Source organism: Chanos chanos, chromosome 1 (genome assembly GCF_902362185.1).
Source record: "Chanos chanos chromosome 1, fChaCha1.1, whole genome shotgun sequence".
Classification (NCBI taxonomy): Eukaryota; Metazoa; Chordata; class Actinopteri; order Gonorynchiformes; family Chanidae; genus Chanos; species Chanos chanos.
Window position 1 is genome coordinate 19,644,132 of NC_044495.1, and position 21,673 is coordinate 19,665,804.

The 21,673-nt window shown below is 41.1% G+C and overlaps 1 protein-coding gene across 1 annotated transcript in view; it reads right to left on the reverse strand.

Moving 5' to 3' along the window:
- Window positions 1–5,911: 5,911 nt before the first annotated feature.
- The window catches only part of tmem178bb (transmembrane protein 178Bb), a 62,215-nt gene continuing 46,453 nt past the window's right edge, over window positions 5,912–21,673 (reverse strand). Inside the window, exons 3-4 of the mRNA XM_030781751.1 lie at window positions 8,261–8,398; window positions 5,912–6,162 (exon numbers count right to left, since the gene is read on the reverse strand). Of these exons, the coding sequence (XP_030637611.1) occupies window positions 5,912–6,162; window positions 8,261–8,398 (389 nt within the window). The remainder of the gene's footprint in view (window positions 6,163–8,260; window positions 8,399–21,673) is intronic.

A 21,673-nucleotide genomic window follows, 5' to 3' on the forward strand; every position in this document is an offset into this window, starting at 1 on the left:
CGCCCCATGCAGGTCACTTACCAGGAGGATCTACATATTTGTCAAGGGGTGGCTGCTTCAGCTTTGCCATTCCTAGCAAAGTGAGAAAAATACGACTGACATCATTTTAGCATTGGAGTATGCGAGAGACACTGGGTGATCATTTTCGCACAGTTGAGAGGTTCATCAGATATTCTTATTCTATCCTCAAGTGCCCAGACACTTCCTCCTCATTTGCGTCAGCACTTGTCTGTGTGCTCTTTGAAACCCCATCCTGCTAGAGCTGTTTGAGCTAGCAGCTTCTGTATGGATGAGAGTGAGAGAGGGAGTGGATTCGTGCCTTTTGGAGAGGATTTCGTTTGCCGTTATGGGTGTTGAAACCAAACTCCATTGCGTGGAACTTCAAAGGCATTGAATGTGGAACAATTAGGGCTATGTCACTAAGAGGGAGCAGTTTACAGATAATGTCAAATGTGTTATTGCATTCAAACTGAGCTTATCAAATCTTTCCATTCAGGTGCTCTGCAGAGATATTTTTATGGCCTTGTTGGTGGAAAAAAAAAAATTACTGCAGCACCATGCTAATTGGCCGTGCAGGCTGCAGTACAGACATTCACACTATCCACTAAGCGTTTTCATTGATTTGGCTCCCTGGGTTTTCACAGCATGAATACCTGCTAGATAACAGACTAGTTGGTACATTTTTAAGCCAAAACAGCCTCAATATAAAACCTAGTTCAGATTTGATCACTTTCGAAATGTTGCTCAAACTCCTAGTGGAGGCTGAGGGGCTGATGATACCTTTGACTAAACCACAGTTTTTATTGAATATGTGATCTATCACTGCGTTAGTAAGATATGTAATGAACGGCAGTTTTAAACAGCACCACATGAGAAACTGGAAATATCATGAGGCTTGTTGTGCTTTTGTTCCGTTGGGGAACATTGCTTAGCATTTTGTTTAGAGAAACGCAGTGAAAAGAGAGAGCCATATTTGCTGAATGCCTGTAATCTGAAATATTGATTCTGTTTGCCAGCAGCAACCTAAAAATGTTCCAGACAGCTCAGGCAAATTGGGAATCGGCTTTGCTGTGCATGTAGGGCACAGAAATGGGTATTTTAACCAAACTGCTCTTTCTGCTGATGGTCTCTCAGCTGTGCCTATGCTGTGTGTCCTAGGCTACTGACAATGTTTTCCTGTGAGACTAAATGAAGGGTGTGTGCTCACGGCCCATTGTGAATGCCGGTGCCGCTCATCTCAAGCACCAATCCAGACCTGTCTCTTCTTAATTACTGATTGTGATTCATAGGTGTGCACCCCTTATAAACACTTTCATAAAGTATTCATTAAGCCTCAAAGGCCTGCTTTTCATCTTCTTAAATGAGCCTTTTAGGTTCTGCTTTGTTCTCTTCTGCAACAGTACACTGTCAGCTAACGTGTAGAACAGAAATTCTGTTTTTCATATGCTTCATCTCTCTCTCTCTCTCTGATGAAGATAAATGATGTACTCTTTGATTATCCTTGATTTTTTTTTTCTCTTTGTATTCAATGCCCTCTCTTCTTCCTCCAGTGGACAAGGTTTTCATCCAGTCTGTAGAGCTGGTTAATCACACATAAGTTGATATATATATGTTGCTGTGACAACGGCTTGAGGGGCTTTGACTTACTCCCTGTGAATGTCAGCTTTGTGAATTAGTTTACCTCTGTCTCACATTCTCCTCTGATCCATCAAGCAGTCTTAATGCTAGTTTTTTAATGCGCCACTGTAACTTATCATTCCTAACTAACTATTGACATATCAGCTTAATATCAGATGACTTTTGCCTTGTCTCAAATATACATATAATTGCACAATTAGGCAGTGTGTGTTGGTGCGTATTCAGTGAGCTTTTGTGCAGGCAGGGTATTATCAGTTTAAAGAGTGAACTCAGCCTTTGATAACAAAGCTGTTGAAACTTGACTTTGTGTTTCCTCAGTAATTACCCTGCAGGTCCCAACCCAACTACAAAACCAATCGATTTGAGCTGATCTGAGTGCAATTTTAAGTTGGTACAATGCTTGTGTCTGACCTATTTTATATATTCTAATTCTGACACTGATGTTAATTCAAAAATGCATGTGGTTCAAAATGTGCATGAGCTAAGTCAGTTAACATTGCATACAAGGAAACACATCAATGAGACTTTTATTTTGTAATTGTTTTACATTCCACAGTTTTGACATTTCCAGAATTTTCTCTTTTTTATTTATTTATTTAATTTTTTTTTTTTTTTAATTTTATTTCGACATTTTCTCCAATTTAAGGTATACTCAACAAACATGTTACTGATGAAAAAGACTGATAGATCCCTAAGTTTTAAATTCCCTTAAAAATGAAGGTTGCTGCTTCTCTGTTTCCGCTACTATTATACACCACCTGATGAAAGAAGAAAAGAAAAACAATTTCACTCACTCATATTCAAAACGTTAAGACTCTTTATCCCTTTTGGAAAATAAACGTCACAATGGCTAATATGGTTGGCTCCTGTCAATGTAAACATATCTCCATGAATTGAGTCCAGGTTAGTTAACGTGAAAACTAGACATGCTGTGCATTCTTGAAACACTTCCTTTATGATAATATATCCAGTGTTCATTCCATTGGAAATCTGCTTTGACAGCCATATTTAGTCAGTGTTCTTTGCTTACAAGTGAGGACAAATACTCCATCAGTTGATGGTGTGTTGGACCTAAAGTAACACAAAGATACACTGTACTTCGGGTCTGCGGTCTTTCCCAAATCAGTGTAGATTTGTTTTTCAAAATACAGAAAGATGCCCATGAAATCATATTTGAAACCAATACCCATTAGCACTGCATGCCATTTCCTACTCACTGCCAATCAGTCAATGATTATTTAAACCAAATCTTGTCCATTGAATAATTTTAATGTTGAAGAAAAAAACAAAAACAAAAGATGGAGGTTTGGGAAGTGTCCCTTTACACATTTGTTTCTACGATGCATGACAGAACTACTGCTGAATTTACAGAGATTGGGAGGGTTTTAGCTAATACCTGCGAGAGACGGAGGCAAGCGTTGTGTGTCTGAAGTGGCTGACCCCGTTTGTTGCGTAATCTTGGTGGGCTGAAATAAATATTTGCCCACTAAGTGTGTCAAGGAACACTAGATTATATAAGGCCAGATGGGCTCAATAACCCCAGAGAATATTATTACTTCACTTCCTGTCTAGATGATTGTTTTGTGGAGTGTCTAGAGACTGAACACAAAATTTCTGAATGCTGGCTTCGTACCAGAGCATTCTGGGAAAAAAGCATGAAAAGTTTTTTTTTTTCCCCCCTCCCTTTGCAGCCTTCTAGGGAAGTGTGAAAAAAGATGGTGCTACTCTTGAAGTGTGGCCAGTTGAGCTAATGTAATTTCATGGCCAATTATGTTATCAGCTTGCATCCAAAGGAACAACCCCTCCCTAAATATTCTGTCCACAAAGTGCAAATTAAAAAGGCTTCTTCTCCAAGTTCCCCACTAGTCAAGCCATGTGACTCCTCACTTTTGTTCTTCGGAGTCTTTTTACTGAGTAATTCAAAGGGGCGTCCGAAACCAACTGTACTGTATGCTCTTCTATGTGCCGATATCCTGTGAATATCCTTCAGGATGTAAATGATGATAAGTTTCATCAAAAAGAACTTCCTCTAAAAACTGAGGAGTTGTCTAGAATTGTAGTACAGATGTAGAATTGCATCCAACTACCAATGAGATAGTAATAACTAGACTTCAGAATCACAAATCTGAGCATTGTATCATCTCAATAACAGCATGAGGGACAGGGTGCTCTCTTACATTGTAGAAGACAAATGAGAAATGAGTGTGAGAAGGAATGATGGGATGTGTCACCAGCAGTCGCTGCTGAACCTCCATCTGCCCAGCATCCAGGCTGCATAATGAAGAATTAAATAGTGTTTAAAGGCTTCCTTTAACAAGTGGTTCATTGTAATCTGTGCATGGAACAGCACCTAAGTTAACATTAGGGCCCTGATAGTTGAACATTAACTGACTCTGTTAAATAAATTCATTAACTGAACAATTTTTATACTGCCCTAATAATGCTTCAAAAGAACAATGTTCATATTTTAATGAGGGGCATCTAGTTTTAAATGGTATGAACCAGTGCTCAGAGTGGGAGAAAATCGAATCAAGTTTGTGATCATTGCTTGATAGTACGTATGAAAAATGCAACAGCTGAGGGCCTACAGTTGGCAGTAATTGTGAGCTTTACTCATTGAGAGCTTGTTATGTATACTGTTGTTTGTCCAAGTACTTCTGTCTCAGCAAATCAAGAAGCCCTTCATGTCCCAACACAGAATGGAACAATGAGCTGCAAGCAGAACACTGACTTTAAACACGGGCCTCCTTTTTTAAGAAAATCAGTGAAAAGCCATTAATTGTCGCCATCAAATGAAATGAATTTCACCTTGCAAAGGAGAATAAGGCAATGACAAAGTGATCTTGAATCATCATTTCATGGCTCTCTCTGAACAATGTCTGTGGGATCAGCTCTCAGAGACATTTCCCCTCTGACCCACTGGTATAGCTATCGTCATAGAGTATGGCATCTTTCCTTTTTTTTTACTCACTTTCTGTTCATCAAAGACCCTTCCTAAGCCTCTCTCAGGGCAGGTCTTAACTTGTATTATTTTTTACATCTGTTTTTCTTGTTTTCTCTATAGGGACTGCAAAACACCCACACATACATGTATCCGTGAGAACAGCAGATAAAGAACGCACACTTTCAGTCTAGTTGATCATGCCCATTGTTTTTAGAAATGGAAAAGGACATGTGAAAAGAAGATGGTGTGTGTTAGAAATGTCACTGAATGCCTTATGATGGCTGGGATACCCTTTGAGGAGGGGAAAAAAACAGGAAATGCTTCAAAATGCTATCTCAGTAATTGTTTGTTTTCTGGAATACTCTTTACAATATTTTTATACACCGGCTGAAATATACTGGCACAAACACATTTGACACATTTTTGTTGTTGCCAAACTGTTCTCAAATCAAAGATAACCGTTCATGCATACTCTGACATACATCTCTCTGCCCACCAAAGTTCTGAAGGCCTTCTGATCATCCTCATTTCTCCAGATGCTGTCTGACACAACCAACAGTTCAAAAAAATGAATCAAACCAAACCTCCCATGTTTTCTTTTCTTTCCTTTTTTTACCAAAGAAAAAAAAAAACATCCCATAGAATATTACTGTCCGAGCAGATCTTTCATTCCATAGCATGAGGCATTTCGTGTCCACATTTTCCATTCACCCTCATAAAATTTAGAACCTCAACCAATGGCAAAAAAACAAGTCCTGGTCCCCTTCAAGTGCACAGATATCAAACGGGTGTTCAGTAAGAGGTGTCATTATCAAAGTCCACTCCTGGTTCCATGAGATGGCCCAGGAAAGTAAGTTCTGAGTTATCTCATACAATTCTCAAAATGAACAACACCCTGTGAACTCCCACCTGTATTTAATCTTTGCTCCGCACTATGTTCCACAATCTCCAGAACTCTCCCACACCCCGAACACGCACCTTTTGGAGAATACCAGAGCCTTTATCTTGTGGGACATATTCACCCAGGCATCTCCTTAGTGGAAATGCTATCTTAATGGTTCAGTTAGTTTGTACACTTTTATTTTATCTTTTTTTTTTTTTTTTTTTTTTTATAACCAGAACACTCATTTTTTAGATTTACACACATTAAAAAAAGAAAGGAAAAAAAAAACTGAAAAACACAGCATAATATGTGGCCTGGTCAGAGAGATTAGAAATGACGCTAGATGAAACCGTGATTTGGATCAGTTACTATCTGTTGTACATGTTCCTTGCTCTGTCTGGATGGCTGTATGGCCTGGCTTGGACAGGCAGGTGGGGAGGGCCCTTTTAACACACAGTGCCGTTCTCTTGCCGGGACTTGGGGCAGGTGGAGCGGGGCAGGGGCTGTACAGAGGGTGCTAGTGTGCAGAAGAATCCGGAAATGAGCGACAGGCCCAGGCCACCCCAGGCACAGAACATGGACCAGCCGTAGCCGTGGCCGATGTCGTCTGGCAGGCCGTACAGGTAGCGTGGGTAACGCGACAGCTCAAAGTTGATTCCTGCCACACAGGTGCACAGGGAGATGATGCAGAATGTACCTGTGATAGGAAAAAAGGGGAAAGGAACACAGAGATGGATAGGAAGGACTAAGTAACTCTTTTGTTCTTGTTGTTGTTAAATCCAGTCCTTTACAAAAAAGTCTTAATAATCAATACTTTAACTGTTTTAAAGTCCATACAATATGCTCATCTTCAGGTTCTGCACACCTGATGATCCAAAACCTGACGAATTGGTATAAGATACTAAACATATCACCAAATAGCTGCTCATTTATCTTTCCATGCATGTTACAGCTCATATTTTACATGTTACAATACACAGCCCATACACAGATTCCTTGTGCTGCGGACTTTTCATAGCTGATGCTGTCTCCACACAGTCCTAGATAAATAAGCTTTTACTCTAATTGTGAACTCATTCGGGATTCAGTGGCTGTAATCTGACCCTCAGAGCTCCCTCTGCCTTTATGATTTAGCATCTTAATTGGCTTTTTAATTGCCTTCTCATTATTCCGGCACAGGGCATCACATTAATCCTGCGCACATCTTAATTGCGTTTTCATCACCGCTCACGACTGTTCTATATCCATGTGCACAAGTCGCATACAGAAGAACTGGCATCCTGTGATGAGAATGGGTTGCTTTTGAGATCGTCACACAAAATCAAAATTCTTCATAAGAGAGAAAATTTTAGCTCCTTACATTTTTGACTGATGGGAATTGGTGTCCTACATGAAGAAGAGTTAGATCAGACAGAGCTCAAAGTGGGGAAAGAGGCTTAAGTGCCACATGCAGCGTGTCAGAGAGTACTTGCAGTGAATTATTATTGCTTCCCAGAATGGAGACAGTAATAATTCACTTTAGAACATTTTACCACAACCCCTTGATTTGGAATCGTAATTGATCTATACTTGGGATGGATTCTGACTCACACTAAAATATACTGAATTGTTTAATAATGTGAGTATGGATGTATTTTCAAGTGAACATAAAACAAAGTTTAATGTCCTGATTTTTTTTTTGTTTTAATCATTCTTGCTATTTCTGCTCTACGCTATTTCTGTTGCATCTTTTAATGCCAACAATACAGTATTCTTACAAGAAGGACCTTCAATTCTGCCTTGTTCTGTCAAAATCAAGCTTCCCAGTGATTAATTTAAAAAAAATGTATACATTTTTCATAGGGTGACTATGGCTATTGGTTAATTTACTTTGAGTGCGTGACTACACAGTGGTAGCTGCTGAGGTATTTTGGTTTACATCTTAACCTCTGGACTGTGACAGAAAAAAAAAAAACAATGTCCTGTAAGTCCTGTAAGCTTGTTCTGTTTCACATAAATATATATATTTTCATGTTATCACTTTTTTTATCGGTGGAAATGTCAGCCAGAACCTGGACATGCTCTTTGTCTTATACCCATTCAAGTTTCAATATGAATAATGTCTTTAGTATCTCAAGGGCACAGAGAGAACAACTCATTTATTCATGTCCCTGCTCTGTTCAGTCTGTGCCACAAACAGACCTGATATGTCACAGTCATGGTAGCAGAGCTTGATGAATAGTTCAAGAAAGTCTACTATTCCTAAAAGTATTATGGGGTGAAAGGACACACGATAAGTGGATTTATTTTACCGAGTGAAATAGAATTAGATATATTGGAGGGTAGGATTAATTACCATAAGTCTACCTAAGAATGTTTTCATCCTAGGAAAAATTTATTATAGGTTTTCACTAAATCTTTCTAATTTAATCATGAAACATTATTAATCCGGGAAAACATCAAAAGCAGTTTCATATGAAACACTACTGTCCCACAGGATCTTTTTTGAGACATCTGTATTTCATGATAAAATAGGTTATAACTTACACATTCGTATTTCACTTTTCAATTTGCCTCTCCACAAAAAACAAACACACAAATAAACAAACAAAAAAAAACCCTTTTTGTATATACCCTGTACACTGATCAGAACAATATCATGCATTTTAGATTCTTTAATAAACATAGTTGATATGCGTGAACTCTACCTCTGAGAGTCTACATTTTGCGTGTGATTTGGTTATTTGAAAGCGCAGGTGTGAGTAATGTGTAATGCTAGAGGAGATTTTGGCAGTTTGTTGTGTTTGCTGACTCACCCCCCATGAGGAAGAGCAGGCCTGCCACGTACTGCATGAGCCCACGATCCCAGCAACAGCCCAGTATCCCGATGATCCAGCCAAACAGGATGATGGCCACCGCCATTCCCATGAACCCTGCTGTCATCCGCCGCAGGTCTGCAAAGGCCAGATAGACAGGTACAACGATAAGGACCTTACAATCTAACAGATCAGATTAAGGTATGACACTGCAGTTCCTTAAATTATTTAATGATTGTATTATGCATTGTCATGACAAAACGCCGTTCCTTGATGTAAATTTGTAAGTTTGCATGAGCACTTGGACTCAGGGTTAGTTAGTTAAACTGTGAGAAGTGTGTCTGCAGAGAGCTGTATCTGTTCTGTTTGGAAGCAAAGTCATGTTCTCTCACAGCTTCTTTGCAGTATGAGGAATGAAAGCACAAACATGAGTTGGTATCAAGTCACAAGCTCTGTACTCCCAGTTAAAAGTGCTTTAGCCACAGGGCAAGTCACAGCTTTTGTGTCCCCTTGTTCATAGTAATCTCACACTTCAGCTCTCTCAGTGTGTCGGAAAGGGCACTTGCTCCAAAAAGCCGTGCACCGTAAGCCATTGGAGTGTGAATATGGTACGGAGTACACCTCCAGGCAGGAGGACATAGAAATATTGGACAAGTCCCATTCACAGACTGAATTTATACACACTTATAGCAATGGAGCAGGGAAACCATGCAGGAAATGAGTACTGTACAGGAAAGAGTCATTTACTTCTGACCTTAGAAGTACCACATGAATGGATTTGTTCACATTTGTTCACAGTATATGTACATGTCATCAGGTAATTATCAGAGCCTTGATTATCTGAAGCTAGAATGGTGTTTGAGAATGTTGAATGATTTCAAATGTGCAGAGTTGCGGCATTCCAGGAACACTGCTTTGGAAGCCAGTGGCACTGTTAGGCTGGGATTACAAAAAGTTCAAAGAACAAAAACGAAAATCGGAAACGAACGAAATTTTGGAATGAACGTAATCGAAAACAGGAACAAATACAATTTCAGTTGTTCCGGCGGGTGTTCCAGAAAGCGGGTTTAGTGAAAACTCAGATTTAGTTAACTCATAAGTAGTAAACCTCCTAATAGACGAGCCCTATGGCTTCATTCTCCTAGGATAACAAAGCCATAGGATTCTCTTACTGCACAACTCCTCGATTGTCACCTCTGCTGTCTACCGTGACAAGTGCTGTTTTCTCCCCCCCCCCCCCCCCCCCCCCCTAGAGGCGTGCGCATCTCTGTGATGACGTTGCACAGAAACCCTCCTATCAAATAAAATTTCAAAGGAAATTCTGTTCCGGAACTTGTTACTTGTTCTCGCACGGATATTCCTGAGACCGCATGTAGGCTAACGTGAGTTAGATTTTATGAGTCTGCATAACCCCCTGGCCCTGCATGCTACTGCGAAGTGGTAAGATGCATTATTACCCAACAATAGCTGTCCTTACATTGTCCAAATTATGTAAATTACTGAAACAGTGTGAGAAATAACCTACCAGAGACACTTAAAAATATCTCTGTTTAGTGTCGTGCAACTGGCAGCAACGCATAGGTTAGGCTGTTAACAGCTAGCCTTCATATGAGCTTTGCTGTAAGCTTTTAGGCTTTATGTTGTTCAGAAAAAAAGGCTTATCGCTCCACTTGCCATAAATAAATGGACAGTAGACACTGAGCTAGGCCTACTTAATTTTATCCTATATGCTGGATAGCAATCTAACGTTGAAAAACATTGTGGTGCAATTAGCCTGTGGATTGGGGGCTAACAAGTCACTTTCTTCCGACCTTACAGATGGGGCGACATCAAGAAAACCCAGCACGAAAGTTTTTCGACTACAATCCTGCAGAAAATATATCACACTGCATGGTAGAGGGATGCTCCGACTCTATTAAGGGCAACCATGGAGGAAATCTTTTGCGTCACATCCAGAGGAGACATCCCACTGTGTATGCAGAGTGCCTGGGCGCATCGTCAACTTATGCACCATCGACTACATCCAAGAGGACAGCCGACAGCAAAACAACACTAGACACTTTAGTGATTAAAAAAACTCGCACTATATCTGTTCAAATAGCACCGGACGTCTTGAAAGAAGCCTGTTTAGAACTTGTAACGGTAAATGGCCGGCCCTTTTCTCTTATGGAAGATTCTGGTTTCAAGAAAATAATCTGTCCCATTATGGAAGCAATGGGAAATTCTGTTGCAATCAACCAGTCAAGTATCAGGGAGATGGTTATAGAAACCGCCAGGATTGAACGTGAAAGACTCTCAAAAGAGCTCAGCAACAAGCTTCTGATGTTAAAGATAGACGCAGCATCATGCAGGGGGCGCTCTGTTCTTGGAATTAATGTCCAGTATACGGATGGTCAGCAAATAATACTGAGAACTCTCGCAGTAAAGGAACTTACAGGGAAGCACACTAGAAGCTATATCTCATCAATCGTCTGCGGAGTTCTGTGGGAATATAATTTAACACTAAATCAGATCTATTCAATCACGACTGACAGTGGTGCTAATATGATTAAAGCAGTGTCAGTGATGACTAAGATGCACGGAGAGGGGATCCAAGGGGTGGAGGATGAGGATACTGAAGAGGTGGCGGAGAGTGGCAATTGTGACTTGGTGGAGGAAGCAAATGAGTTTGAGGTAGAGCTCGACAGTCAGCTGCATGGGCGTCCAATGCTTCAAGGTGTAAGATGCTCTGCCCACAACTTAGAGTTAGCAGTAATGGATGCCATGAAAGATAGAAATGTGTCTAACCTCATAGCAAAAGCCAGGTACGTCTCTAAAAAACTTAGAACACAAACTGTGGGTGCTGTGCTAAAGAGAATGGGTCACAAAAGAGCTATCATCGATCGCATAACACGATGGCATTCAACCCATGATATGCTAGAGCGACTTTGTGAACTCAGAGCTTTCTGTGAGAATATGGCCCCAAACATCCCAGAGCTACATCTTAGGACAGCAGAATGGGAGGAGATCGTTCTTTTAGTAGATTCACTGAAACCTGCCAAGATAGCGACAAAACGCCTACAATGTGACCGGTTAACAGCAGGAGATTTCTGTGGAGTGTGGCTAAAATGCGAACTCGAAACGGAGAAGGTTGAGTGCCGATTCGCCAAAACATTGTTAAGCTGTCTCCAAAGCCATAAAACAATGCTTTTTCACAATGTAGCTTTTGTCTCTGCTGTTTTTCTTGACCCGCGTTACAAAGTCCTCCTAACTGACCACCAAACTGACATGGCTAAAGTCCACCTCTCCAGAACGTGGGAAACAATGCAGTCCCTGGTTACATCCACGAAACCTGCTCCTCAAACCCCCTCTCCCTCGTCTGAGGAAGAAGATGAAGTAGATCGTTTACTTCAACAGAAGGAAACCGCTCGCAGGATATTCCCAAGCGTTTCACTGTCCAATTCGTTAGATGTGTATTCTAGAGAAGCTAGACATAAAAGAAGCGAAAGCATCTTTACTTATTGGGCTGGCATGTCTAGCGCAAACCCTGAGCTATACAAACTTGCCATGAGTGTGCTGCCTCTGCCAGTTACCCAGGTTAGCGTGCTGCGTGCTTTTTCGTGTCTCAAATTTATTCTATCCCCTTTGCGCAGTAATTTAAATGAGAAAGTTTTGGAGGACATCGTTTTCCTCAGGCTGAATAAGCAGTTTGGTGTGTAAGCCTGTTATCTGTTAGTTGTCTGTTTAAGAAAAGCTCGAGTGAAGAGTGAGCATCTTTACATACTGGGCCGTTGTAAATGTGTTGTAAACGAGTTTCCTTTGTGCGCTGTTTCTAATGGTGACCGTTTTGTCCGAAATGCCTTTCCAAGCATTAGTTTGCATGTAAATGTGATACGAGTTTTTCTTTTTTTTTATTGTTATGAACTAATATGGGCTAGTGCATTACTGATAGCCTATTCTTTTTATTGTAGGCTAATGATGACACATGCATTGGCCCATGGTTGTGTTGAAACGGTACAGCCTGATTTAAAAGTGTTGCTGACTGTCATAAAGGAACGTTGTAAGGAAACCAATAAAACGTAAAACCGTAATTGATTTAATGTCATTTTATTTCATTTAAAAGTTGTAGGCTAACCCAGTAGGCCCGTTTCCACAAAGTTGGAAAACGGTGCGTTGCATACCCACACCCATCCTATTAGTGTTGCTGGAGCGCTAGCGTGTTTGAGTAGTTTCTTTGTATGAATACCAATTTTAGATTTTTTTTCACCTCGTTTGTTTGGAATGTAGAGAGGGTAGGGTTCTAGGGGAGGGGCTGTCAGGTTACATGGTAGAGGTAAATCTTGTGCATTACTCATTCAGCCATGTGCAAAGCCGCGTTCTTCTATAACGTTCTAGCCGGTTATTAATTAGAGGAGAGGCTTCGCAACACTGGAACAGGAACGTAAAAATAACATTTCTACTCAGAACGAACCGAAATTAAAACCATTTAGTTTTTAATCCCTGCTGTTAGGAATTTAGAATAGTAAGGTACATTAAAGTCAGTTACATTTAAGCCCAGACCATTACCTAGGCAATACCAAAGGAAGCTTTGAAACTGGTCCATTACAGCATACACACAGCGAGCTGATACCCATACCTCACAACATTTTACTACACCATGGAGCAATGTTGGTTAAAACAGGAAAACAAAATGATTAAGTCTGACCACAAACTTTAAATTGATTTTTTAAGTCTCCCAACAGTCTCTCATAACAAAAGCAACATTTGTAAAAAAAAAAAAAGAAAATCTGATGTTTTTTGAGATGTAAAAGGGAAATATGAAGTTGTGTAGTCGTAAGTAAAAGTACTGAGGTTGTGTAACTCTAAGAATTGTAATAGTAACTCTTTACAAGAGTTGGATGGGTAGAAATACCAGAAACGAAGAGAGATGAATGTGTCTGTGTCTTATAAAGAAATAGTACTTTTATGTTTAATTGACATCAGAGACTTATTTAGAAAGTGCAAAGGAATGAACAGATGTCTGGATGGATGGATGGATGAATGGATTACAGGAGTAGGGTAATAGCAATATAGAAAAGAAGGTAAGAAATATCATTACAACAGCATGTGTGAAAAATAATGAAGTTAAATGAATGGAGACAGGCGACTGTATAATAGAAAAGAAAAGGCGAAAGGAAAGCTATGACAGACTGAGTGTCTATTACAAGACATAAGGATCTTTTTCCTTAAGTCAACAAGAAGTGTAGTGTCTCTGACTAACCACTTGTCATATTTACAACAAGCAGTTGGAGTATGAAATCTTGACTCAACCTCTGTGTAAATGCTGATGTCATAAAAGAATAATCACAGGGGGAAAAAAGTGTACGCATAAAACAGAGGGATCAGCCTTGGTTGTGCACTTCTCCAACAGTGCAGTTTACAGCATTTCATTTCTGTATGACAGCTGTGTCACCTGTTGGCGTGGCTATCGTGGCCTTTTCAGTCGTTCTGCCCAGCTGTCAGATATATTCCCTTTGGAAGGTTATATCTTTTGTATACTTTGGAGAGGGGAGAAGAAAAGATAAGCGGAGAGGAAGGGAAGAGAGGGAAAGGTTGGATGAGGAGGATAAAGCAGCCTGGGACTAAATCAGGGCGGCGTCAGCATCTCTCTACCATTCAGTCTGCAGCATATTCTTAAGGGAGACAGGGAGGAGGAGGAGGAGGAGGAGGAGGGATGGATGGGTGGGTTGTCCGTCGTAACTTGGAAACGCGCCCTAAAAGGTCTCCACGGCTCAGTTCACTCCTCTAGTTGAAATTCTCCTCATATTTACATCTCAGTTTTGCTAAAACCATTGGGCCTGAGTCATCAGTGGCCTGTCAGTTTGCCTGTCTGGATTTTCACCTCCGTGTGCAGTTAGTGAGAGAACAGATACAGTCGCTTCTCTCTTGTTTGGAAATGTTGGCATTCATAAAGTTCAGAGAGCATGGGCAAGTAATTACCTGAGTGTGCGGCTGTAGTGCAACTGTGTGTGTGTGTGTGTGTGTGTCAGTCTTTCTGTCTGTCTATCCAGGTTTGAGAGAGAGACAGAGATTAGGAGTTGTGTTCTAGAATTTCTTTATAAAGCTGTCTAGTCCAGCCAACAGAAATTCTAACTTAAAGTAAAAAATTTCCCAATATACCAACCAGTTGTGCAGACAACTTCAAAAAATTCTAGAAAAGGGCTAAAAACAGATAGAATTGTTTAAGAAGGGAAGCGAAAACTCTGGCTGACATTAATTGAATTTTGTTTTAAAAGATGATCTGAATATTTGCACCATTCTAAATCCCACTGCATGTCATCCAGGCTTCTATTTATATTTAAACATCTCTGAAAAAAGTCATTGCCTGAAACAGGGAGAAATATATCTTTCATGACCCCAGTATCTTATATATAAATACACCGGCTCCATCAAATGCCGATATGGACACATATTCCCTTCCTGAGAAACTAAAGTACACCAAAGTGTCTGCAATGGCAAGACTACAGCTCTTGGGGTTTCGAGGCCAAAACCCCAAAGCTGCAAACACTTCTTTGAATAGTCTGAGGTGAAATAAACTTCGCATAACTGTCATGTTATGTTTGGTGATGTGTAGAAGTATTGTGTTAATGTGTAGATCCACACATGCATAATTAGGCCTCTGGTGCTCTTAGGCGTATGAACTGTTCAACAGATGTGTGTGAAATCTTGTTTATCAGCCTTGGACTGATTCATAATCATTTTAGACATACGTTTAGCATCACTGTCATTGTATTTCAGAACACTGTCTTTGAAACAGAATTATGAAATACAGCTTTCCTTTCCCTCTGATTATTCAAAACCAAAGAAAACAAATGGCTCCATTCTGCTCTGTTCCACTTGAGTTCCTGTTCTCTTGGATTGCTGTCTTGCTGAATGATGGCTTGCTTGAAGTAAATGGCATGTCATCAAGCAGCCGTATGTGTGCGTGTTTGCGTGCGTGTGAGTGTGTATGTATATGTGTGTGTGTGCGCGCGTGCACACGCGGTCATAAACTGCTTTTTTTCATCCGTACTTTGGAGTTCTAATACAAAAATATTGCAGTGGGCCTACAAAACGGTAATTATGGATAGCTTGTACTGGTGTCAAATTAGAGCCTGTTGGATGCAGGGTAAGCAGAAGGGTGCTGGTGTACACCACCTATTCCTTATGGAGAGCTAATGGTCACACCTGCTCAGAATAAAGCTAATTTGCATGCCAATCAGGTGCAGCCTTCAGTGTATAATCCTACAGCTGGCAGTACACTCAGGGCTGTCCACCCAGCAGCCAGCCAAGTCCAACACACTGTTCTCTCCTGACCTTTTCAGCGTGATGCTGCAATGTGGAGTGCTGCTGTTGTTCTGAGTCAGTTCCCTCTCTTTTCAAGAGGTGAGAAACAGGACTTCTGAGAAAAAACTGGCCAACAGAAAAACAGATCAAATGAAATTCAACAATGGCTTTTCAGATCACTTCATACATTTTCTCTCCAAAGTTCTCTCAGCTGTTTGACAGCTTTCTCTCAGCTGAATGACCCTGGAGTTCTGGCGCTAAATGTATGTAATGATGATGATCATTTATTTACAGTATCAGCTGGTGACAGACAGCGAGCTATTTGTTGTTGTTTTTTTCTCTCATAATTATTTGTATGTATTGTTCTAGTTCATGCCTCTGCATCCTTTTAATTATATTTCTGCATTCTAGGATGACTGCAAATAAAATGCTCTTTTAGAGAGAAATGGAAATTGTCATTTCCCTGACAATAGTTGAGCATGGTGATTAACTGCCCAGAAACACAGGCCCATCACTGGTTTATCCATCACAGCAGTTGACTGTTCTTCTCTTCTAAAAGTGCCTGCAGCTGCTGTCTGTTACACTGGCTTTATATCTTCATACTGATGTTTCTCTGGAGCTCCGAGCAGAAGTTTCTTCATCTGTTTATTTGTGATGTATGCTCCCCTCACCACAGCCCCATCTGATCTATTAAAAGCTAAAAGGTCATACCAATCCAAGATCTTCATTTTTGAGTCCTGACAGTTCTGGACACCTTGTTTTCACATTGGCTGTTGTCCTTACAGTTCTTTTGGAATGTTTCATTTCTCAGTGACTCAGCACCTTTTTTAGGATGAGCAAGGGGAGTTTTACTCTGCCTGTGTTTGAGAAGTGCTGACTTCTGTTGTTGGCTTGTCTCCCTTTTCCCTCATCATGGAGGATAGCAGCCTCACCTAGCCGTCAGGGTAGCGGAGCTTAATTTCATTACCCCATGTCAACCGCCTGTGGGGAGTAAACATTTGAGGATGAAAATCAAATTAACGAAGATACAAGAGATCAAATGGTATCTTTGCTCTCTCTGCTTATTGTGCAGGAATGTGTGTGTGTGTGTGTGTGTGTGTGTGCATGTGCATGCACGCGCGAGTGCCTCTGTCTGTCTGTGTGTGCAGATGCATTTGTTTATAATAAGAGCTATGACATTGCTTGGAGTATGTGTGACTTACAAGTTAACCTCCGTGTCTGGCTTCCTCTTAAAACAAGAGCCTCCAGTTAAGACAAAGACCTAATGACCCTTTTGTCTCCAGTTAAACTCAATGCCACAAAGCCCTCCCCTGTCTGAGCAGCAGCACAGACTTTTAAAGGACTGTACAGGAGAGATTGTACAGAGGGCAAGGGCTGTGACTTGGCAAATAACCTAGTCACAAACATCTGACAGCGCACAGACACTAACAGACCCTGAAAGATATTGCAAATCCAAAAAGATATTGATACAAGGTCCCTGGCTAGAGGAGTGGGTAAGGCAGGACTTGGAGGAGGCAATCAAAGCTTGCTCAGAGGCCCACCACGGGGACAGAGTGACAGGTCAGCTGGCATCAGGAGCAGCTGCCGAAGCAAGGCACTCTTATCGACTGTCCATCAGAAGTGCTAGAGTGACAGGGGAAGTGACAGATGTGTCCTTGTATGGTGCGGCTGGTTATTCATGACAATGTTCGCTGTCAGGTACTCGTGGCTTCACGATGAAGCGCTCTGAGCCGAATGTCTTGTCATCTCTTTGTATTGCTGCCAGCTTTTATGAGAGTGATTAAGCAGCTAAACAAATATTACTGCCACCCAGCTTCATTTGTTAAAATTTCAATCATTATTTCAACACGCAGTTATTGTGTTTGACGTCGAGTACCTGGTTTTAAAAAGAGTGTCCTCTCAAAGGATGAAGAAATGCCTTTCACTAATTTATGACAACTCACATCACTGTGAGACACGGTTGAGTCACAAGGTCTGCCTGGGGCAGTCTCTGTAGATCTGTGTATATTCCCACATTGTTAATGCACTGTTAACAACTTTAAGAGAAAAAAGCATATACAATCTCTCCTGAGGATTCATTTTGTAAAATGTCTGATTTCATTCTACATCTATGATCAGATGTCCTCTGTGTGTGTGTGTGTTTGTGTACAATTTGCAAAATGTGTATGTATCCACACGTGCACAATAGGTATACTAATCAACAACTGAACATTTAATGTATCTTAAATATCACTGAAAAGATTTGTCAAGTGAATCATAAATGAGTTTATCTTCTTAAACTGTATGGTTTCTCTCAAAATGATTGGCTGTGTAATTGATTGAAAAAGAAAATACCCATAAATTAGCTCTGTGAAGGGAGACTGTGAAAGGGTTTCTTACAATAATACCTTCTTCACTCACTCAATCTAAGCTGCTTATCCTGATTAAGGTCGTGGGGGGTGCTGGAGCCTATCCCAGCACTCATAGGGCGAAAGGCGGGGAAACACCATGGACAGGTTACCAGTCCATCGCAGGCCAGACACACAGACAAACACACTCACACACACATTCATACCTAATGGCAATTTAGTGTCTCCAATTCACCTAATCTGCATGTCTTTGGAGGAAACCCACGCAGACATAGGGAGAACATGCAAACTCCACACAGAAAGGACCCTGGCCACCCAGCCGGGAACCGAACCCGAAACCTTCGGGTGAGGGGACAGCGCTACCCACTGTGCCACCGTGCCACGTAAATACCTTCTTCAGAGTTTGAAAATCACAACATATTCATTCCTTTAGTTCATCAAGCTCAGGGCAAACAGACATAAATCAGTCATCAGCTATATAATTCACAGTCTTTCACTGTTTAAGTCCCTGTTTGTAGACATGAAGAAATGAAGACATATTTTTGTAGAGCACAGATGCAGAACAAGATGTATGCGGTGACACCTTGACAAGGCATAGGAGTGAAGGGAAGTGGGTGTCAATCGAATATATAACATTCTTTTAATCAAACTTTGAGGTTGAGCAGTCGTGGAGTTGCATTTCACTGTGAGACCTCGGATAGCACGATGAGGCCTCCGGTAGCCAATCTGTCTGCTGATGCTGGAGCACCACACATCACATCATTAAAACATCCAGTTATGTGATGCCACGCTGGTATCCTTCACAAAAGAGTGAATAGCTGGGTGAACATGATGCACCCTAAAGTAACGGAAGCATGACTCAGCAGTTTTACAGCACATCTTTAATATCTGCCAGTCTGTCAAAAAAAGCCCATGACAGACACATCCTTACAGCTCTCATCTGAATTCACTCCAGGTGATAAATGAGTCCAGTAATCAGCTACTGCCGTGTGTAGACCTTCCTTTTTAAACTTGTTCTATTCAGTTGTGAGTCCTAACCATTACACCTGCTCAAATGATCCCACATCCCACACGTGATTGATGAAACATGGACCATTTCCATCATAAATGATCATTTGGATATCAAGAGGCTGTACACCAGAGCACTGCCAACTAATAGTGCTACAACCAAAGAACACTGGAATGTTACCCTTTGTATACAAGTAAGTATAGAAGTCTTAAAAGCACACCTGTTTGTCAGGGACCTGAGAAAAATACATGATTACAGTTACGCTGTAATGGAGAAGCCTCTTGTCATCTGTTTAATGCAGCTTCCCTCCAATGTGCTTGGCAGCAGGGAAGCGCTGTGGAACATCTCTTGAGAATACTGATGAAAACACTGGACTCACTCCCACCCATTATTCATTCTATCTGTCCTTCATTCAGCGTTTCCATGGCATCATCACAAATACAAATGCCAAAGAATACACAATAGAGGGGGGAGCAGTGACAACCACTTGACAGTGTTTACACCAACATCAAAGCTCAACCCAGACTTCAGAATGTATGTATGGTTTTACTCTTGGATGGTAAACATGTCGGCTCGGCAAGGTTTAAAGACACAGTAATCTTGGCCAGTCACCTCTCTTCTCCTTGTCTCCCATGGCGACAGCAGCAGTTGCATCCTCTTTGTTGTGTGTGAAATTATGGGAATATGTGTTTATGAGCTGCTGCCAACTGGATGGTCTCAAGAGATGTGTGAGCACTTGCACACAGCAGCGGATTTGCATTCAGAGCACCAAGCTAAGCTCATAGAGTGTGAGAATATAAGAGAGAGAGAGAGAGAGAGAGAGAGAGAGAGAGTGAATAATTGCTGTACATGTAGGCATGGAAATGAAGGAAGCAACTCTATTTCTCTAGGGACAAAAAAGCTTAAAAGCACCATCTAAATAGAATATGAAGTCACTGTATTTGAGAAAGTGCTTAAAGAAATGAGAGACCGTAGAGAGAAAGCTTAATCATTCTCTTAGCTGCGACCATCACTTAGCTCATTCATTATGAGCTAGTTGCAAAGGACAAATTTAGACATTCAGAGACTTAAATAACAGTGGCCACTGCTATATGACCCATGTGAATAAGAATGTGTGAAATGATGAAAATGAATGAAACGAACACCTTGTGTCACTGTTCTGGCTTTGGATCGTCTGCTCCCTGTGTCTCCCATGCCTGATAGATAAATGGGCACCTGTTCCCAATGACCTGTTATTTATGAATGACCTCACTGTACCATGAACAAGAATATCCTGGTCGACTTATCGTTTTCTATCCATTTCTGGATTTATTCCCAGAAATTATTTAGATTTAGTGGATTTAGCCATCATACGGTGTCCATCTGTTTATGTCAAAGTCACTGGTTGCTATTTAAGGAGAAGTCAAACTATGAAGAACCAGGGCTACTACTTGGGCCAGACTGGAACCAAAATAACCCTTCCATGCTGACAAATCACTTGCTTTAGTACAGAGTACAGCATTTGATTAAAGAAGAGTCCAGCCACCCGGGGGCCCTCTGCCACTCACTCCAATTATTAAAGCCATTTGCTACTGTTAATCCCTCTGAACTAGCCAGCTGGGAACTCCTCCCCTCCGATCCGGCTTTCATTCAAGCTTCAAAGGACTCGTGTGCCTGTGGAGATCTTCCTCTGTTCTGTTTTATTAACTGGCTAACCTGCACTAGTGGGAACAGACCAGAGGTGGAAGGGGAAAGAGAAAGTAATTACGTCTTAAATTCGGGCAGACCGATTAGTGGGACAGCGAGCAACGGCGCAAATCGCTCCCAGCTTCTGCAACGAACAATTACAAGCCACCTGAGCACAAAGAGATAGGCAGCATCACGACCATGATCGTGAAGCTCAGTAAGTGGAAGTAGCACTTCGCTGGCAGAGAAATTCCACAACAGTTATTTCGTAGCACCGTTACTTTGTAGACAAGGGGAATTTGCAGGAAAAACACTAATAAAAACAATATCACATATTAAATGTCAGCAAACAAGTCAGCAGACAAGGTTGATAATAAACATTACCAAATGCAAACAAAACGTTATATAGACTGCATAAAACCACAGAGAGGCAGGTTTGCAAACGTGCGATACTTTAAAGGCGTCTGTTGAACCATGTTTTGACACAGCTGCTACAGCAGGTCTGCCTTAACACCAGACCCAACCGTGAATCTAAGGTCACTTATCCGTTCAGTTCATTTCTTCTTTCTCTCATTCTCTTGCCTGTCTCTCTCTCACACATTTTTTTTTCTCATTTCTGACACCTCCCTCCACACTTGCCTTGAGCTGTGTGACTGACCTTGCTGCCTCTGCGGATAGGCTAAATAACAGGAGACACAAGTCAACTCTTTTGACACCCGTCACCTCAGCGATGAAGCAGAGCAGTGGTGAGGCAGCTGCAGAGGTCAGTCCAACAGTATGTGTTACATGTCACAACAGAAGCGAGGGATTTCAGTCTCAGAGCATGATTTAGCACCAGTTACACTGCTGTGAAAGGCAACAGATGTCCCTTGGCATCTTGGTGACAAATCATAGTTCAGTTCTGAAACTGACATGCTTCAGTTCTTCTATCTTTAACATAATACTTCTATTCTTATTTTTTTTTGAAAAAATATGACAAAGGGAAAAAGGGTGCAAGAATTTGCACAGTGATCTCGGAATAACCAAACTTCCAACAACAAGATTGCATCAGTGTCCAAAACAGTGGCTGCATTTTCTGCTTTGTCACTCTTGCTGCCATGTGGTGAA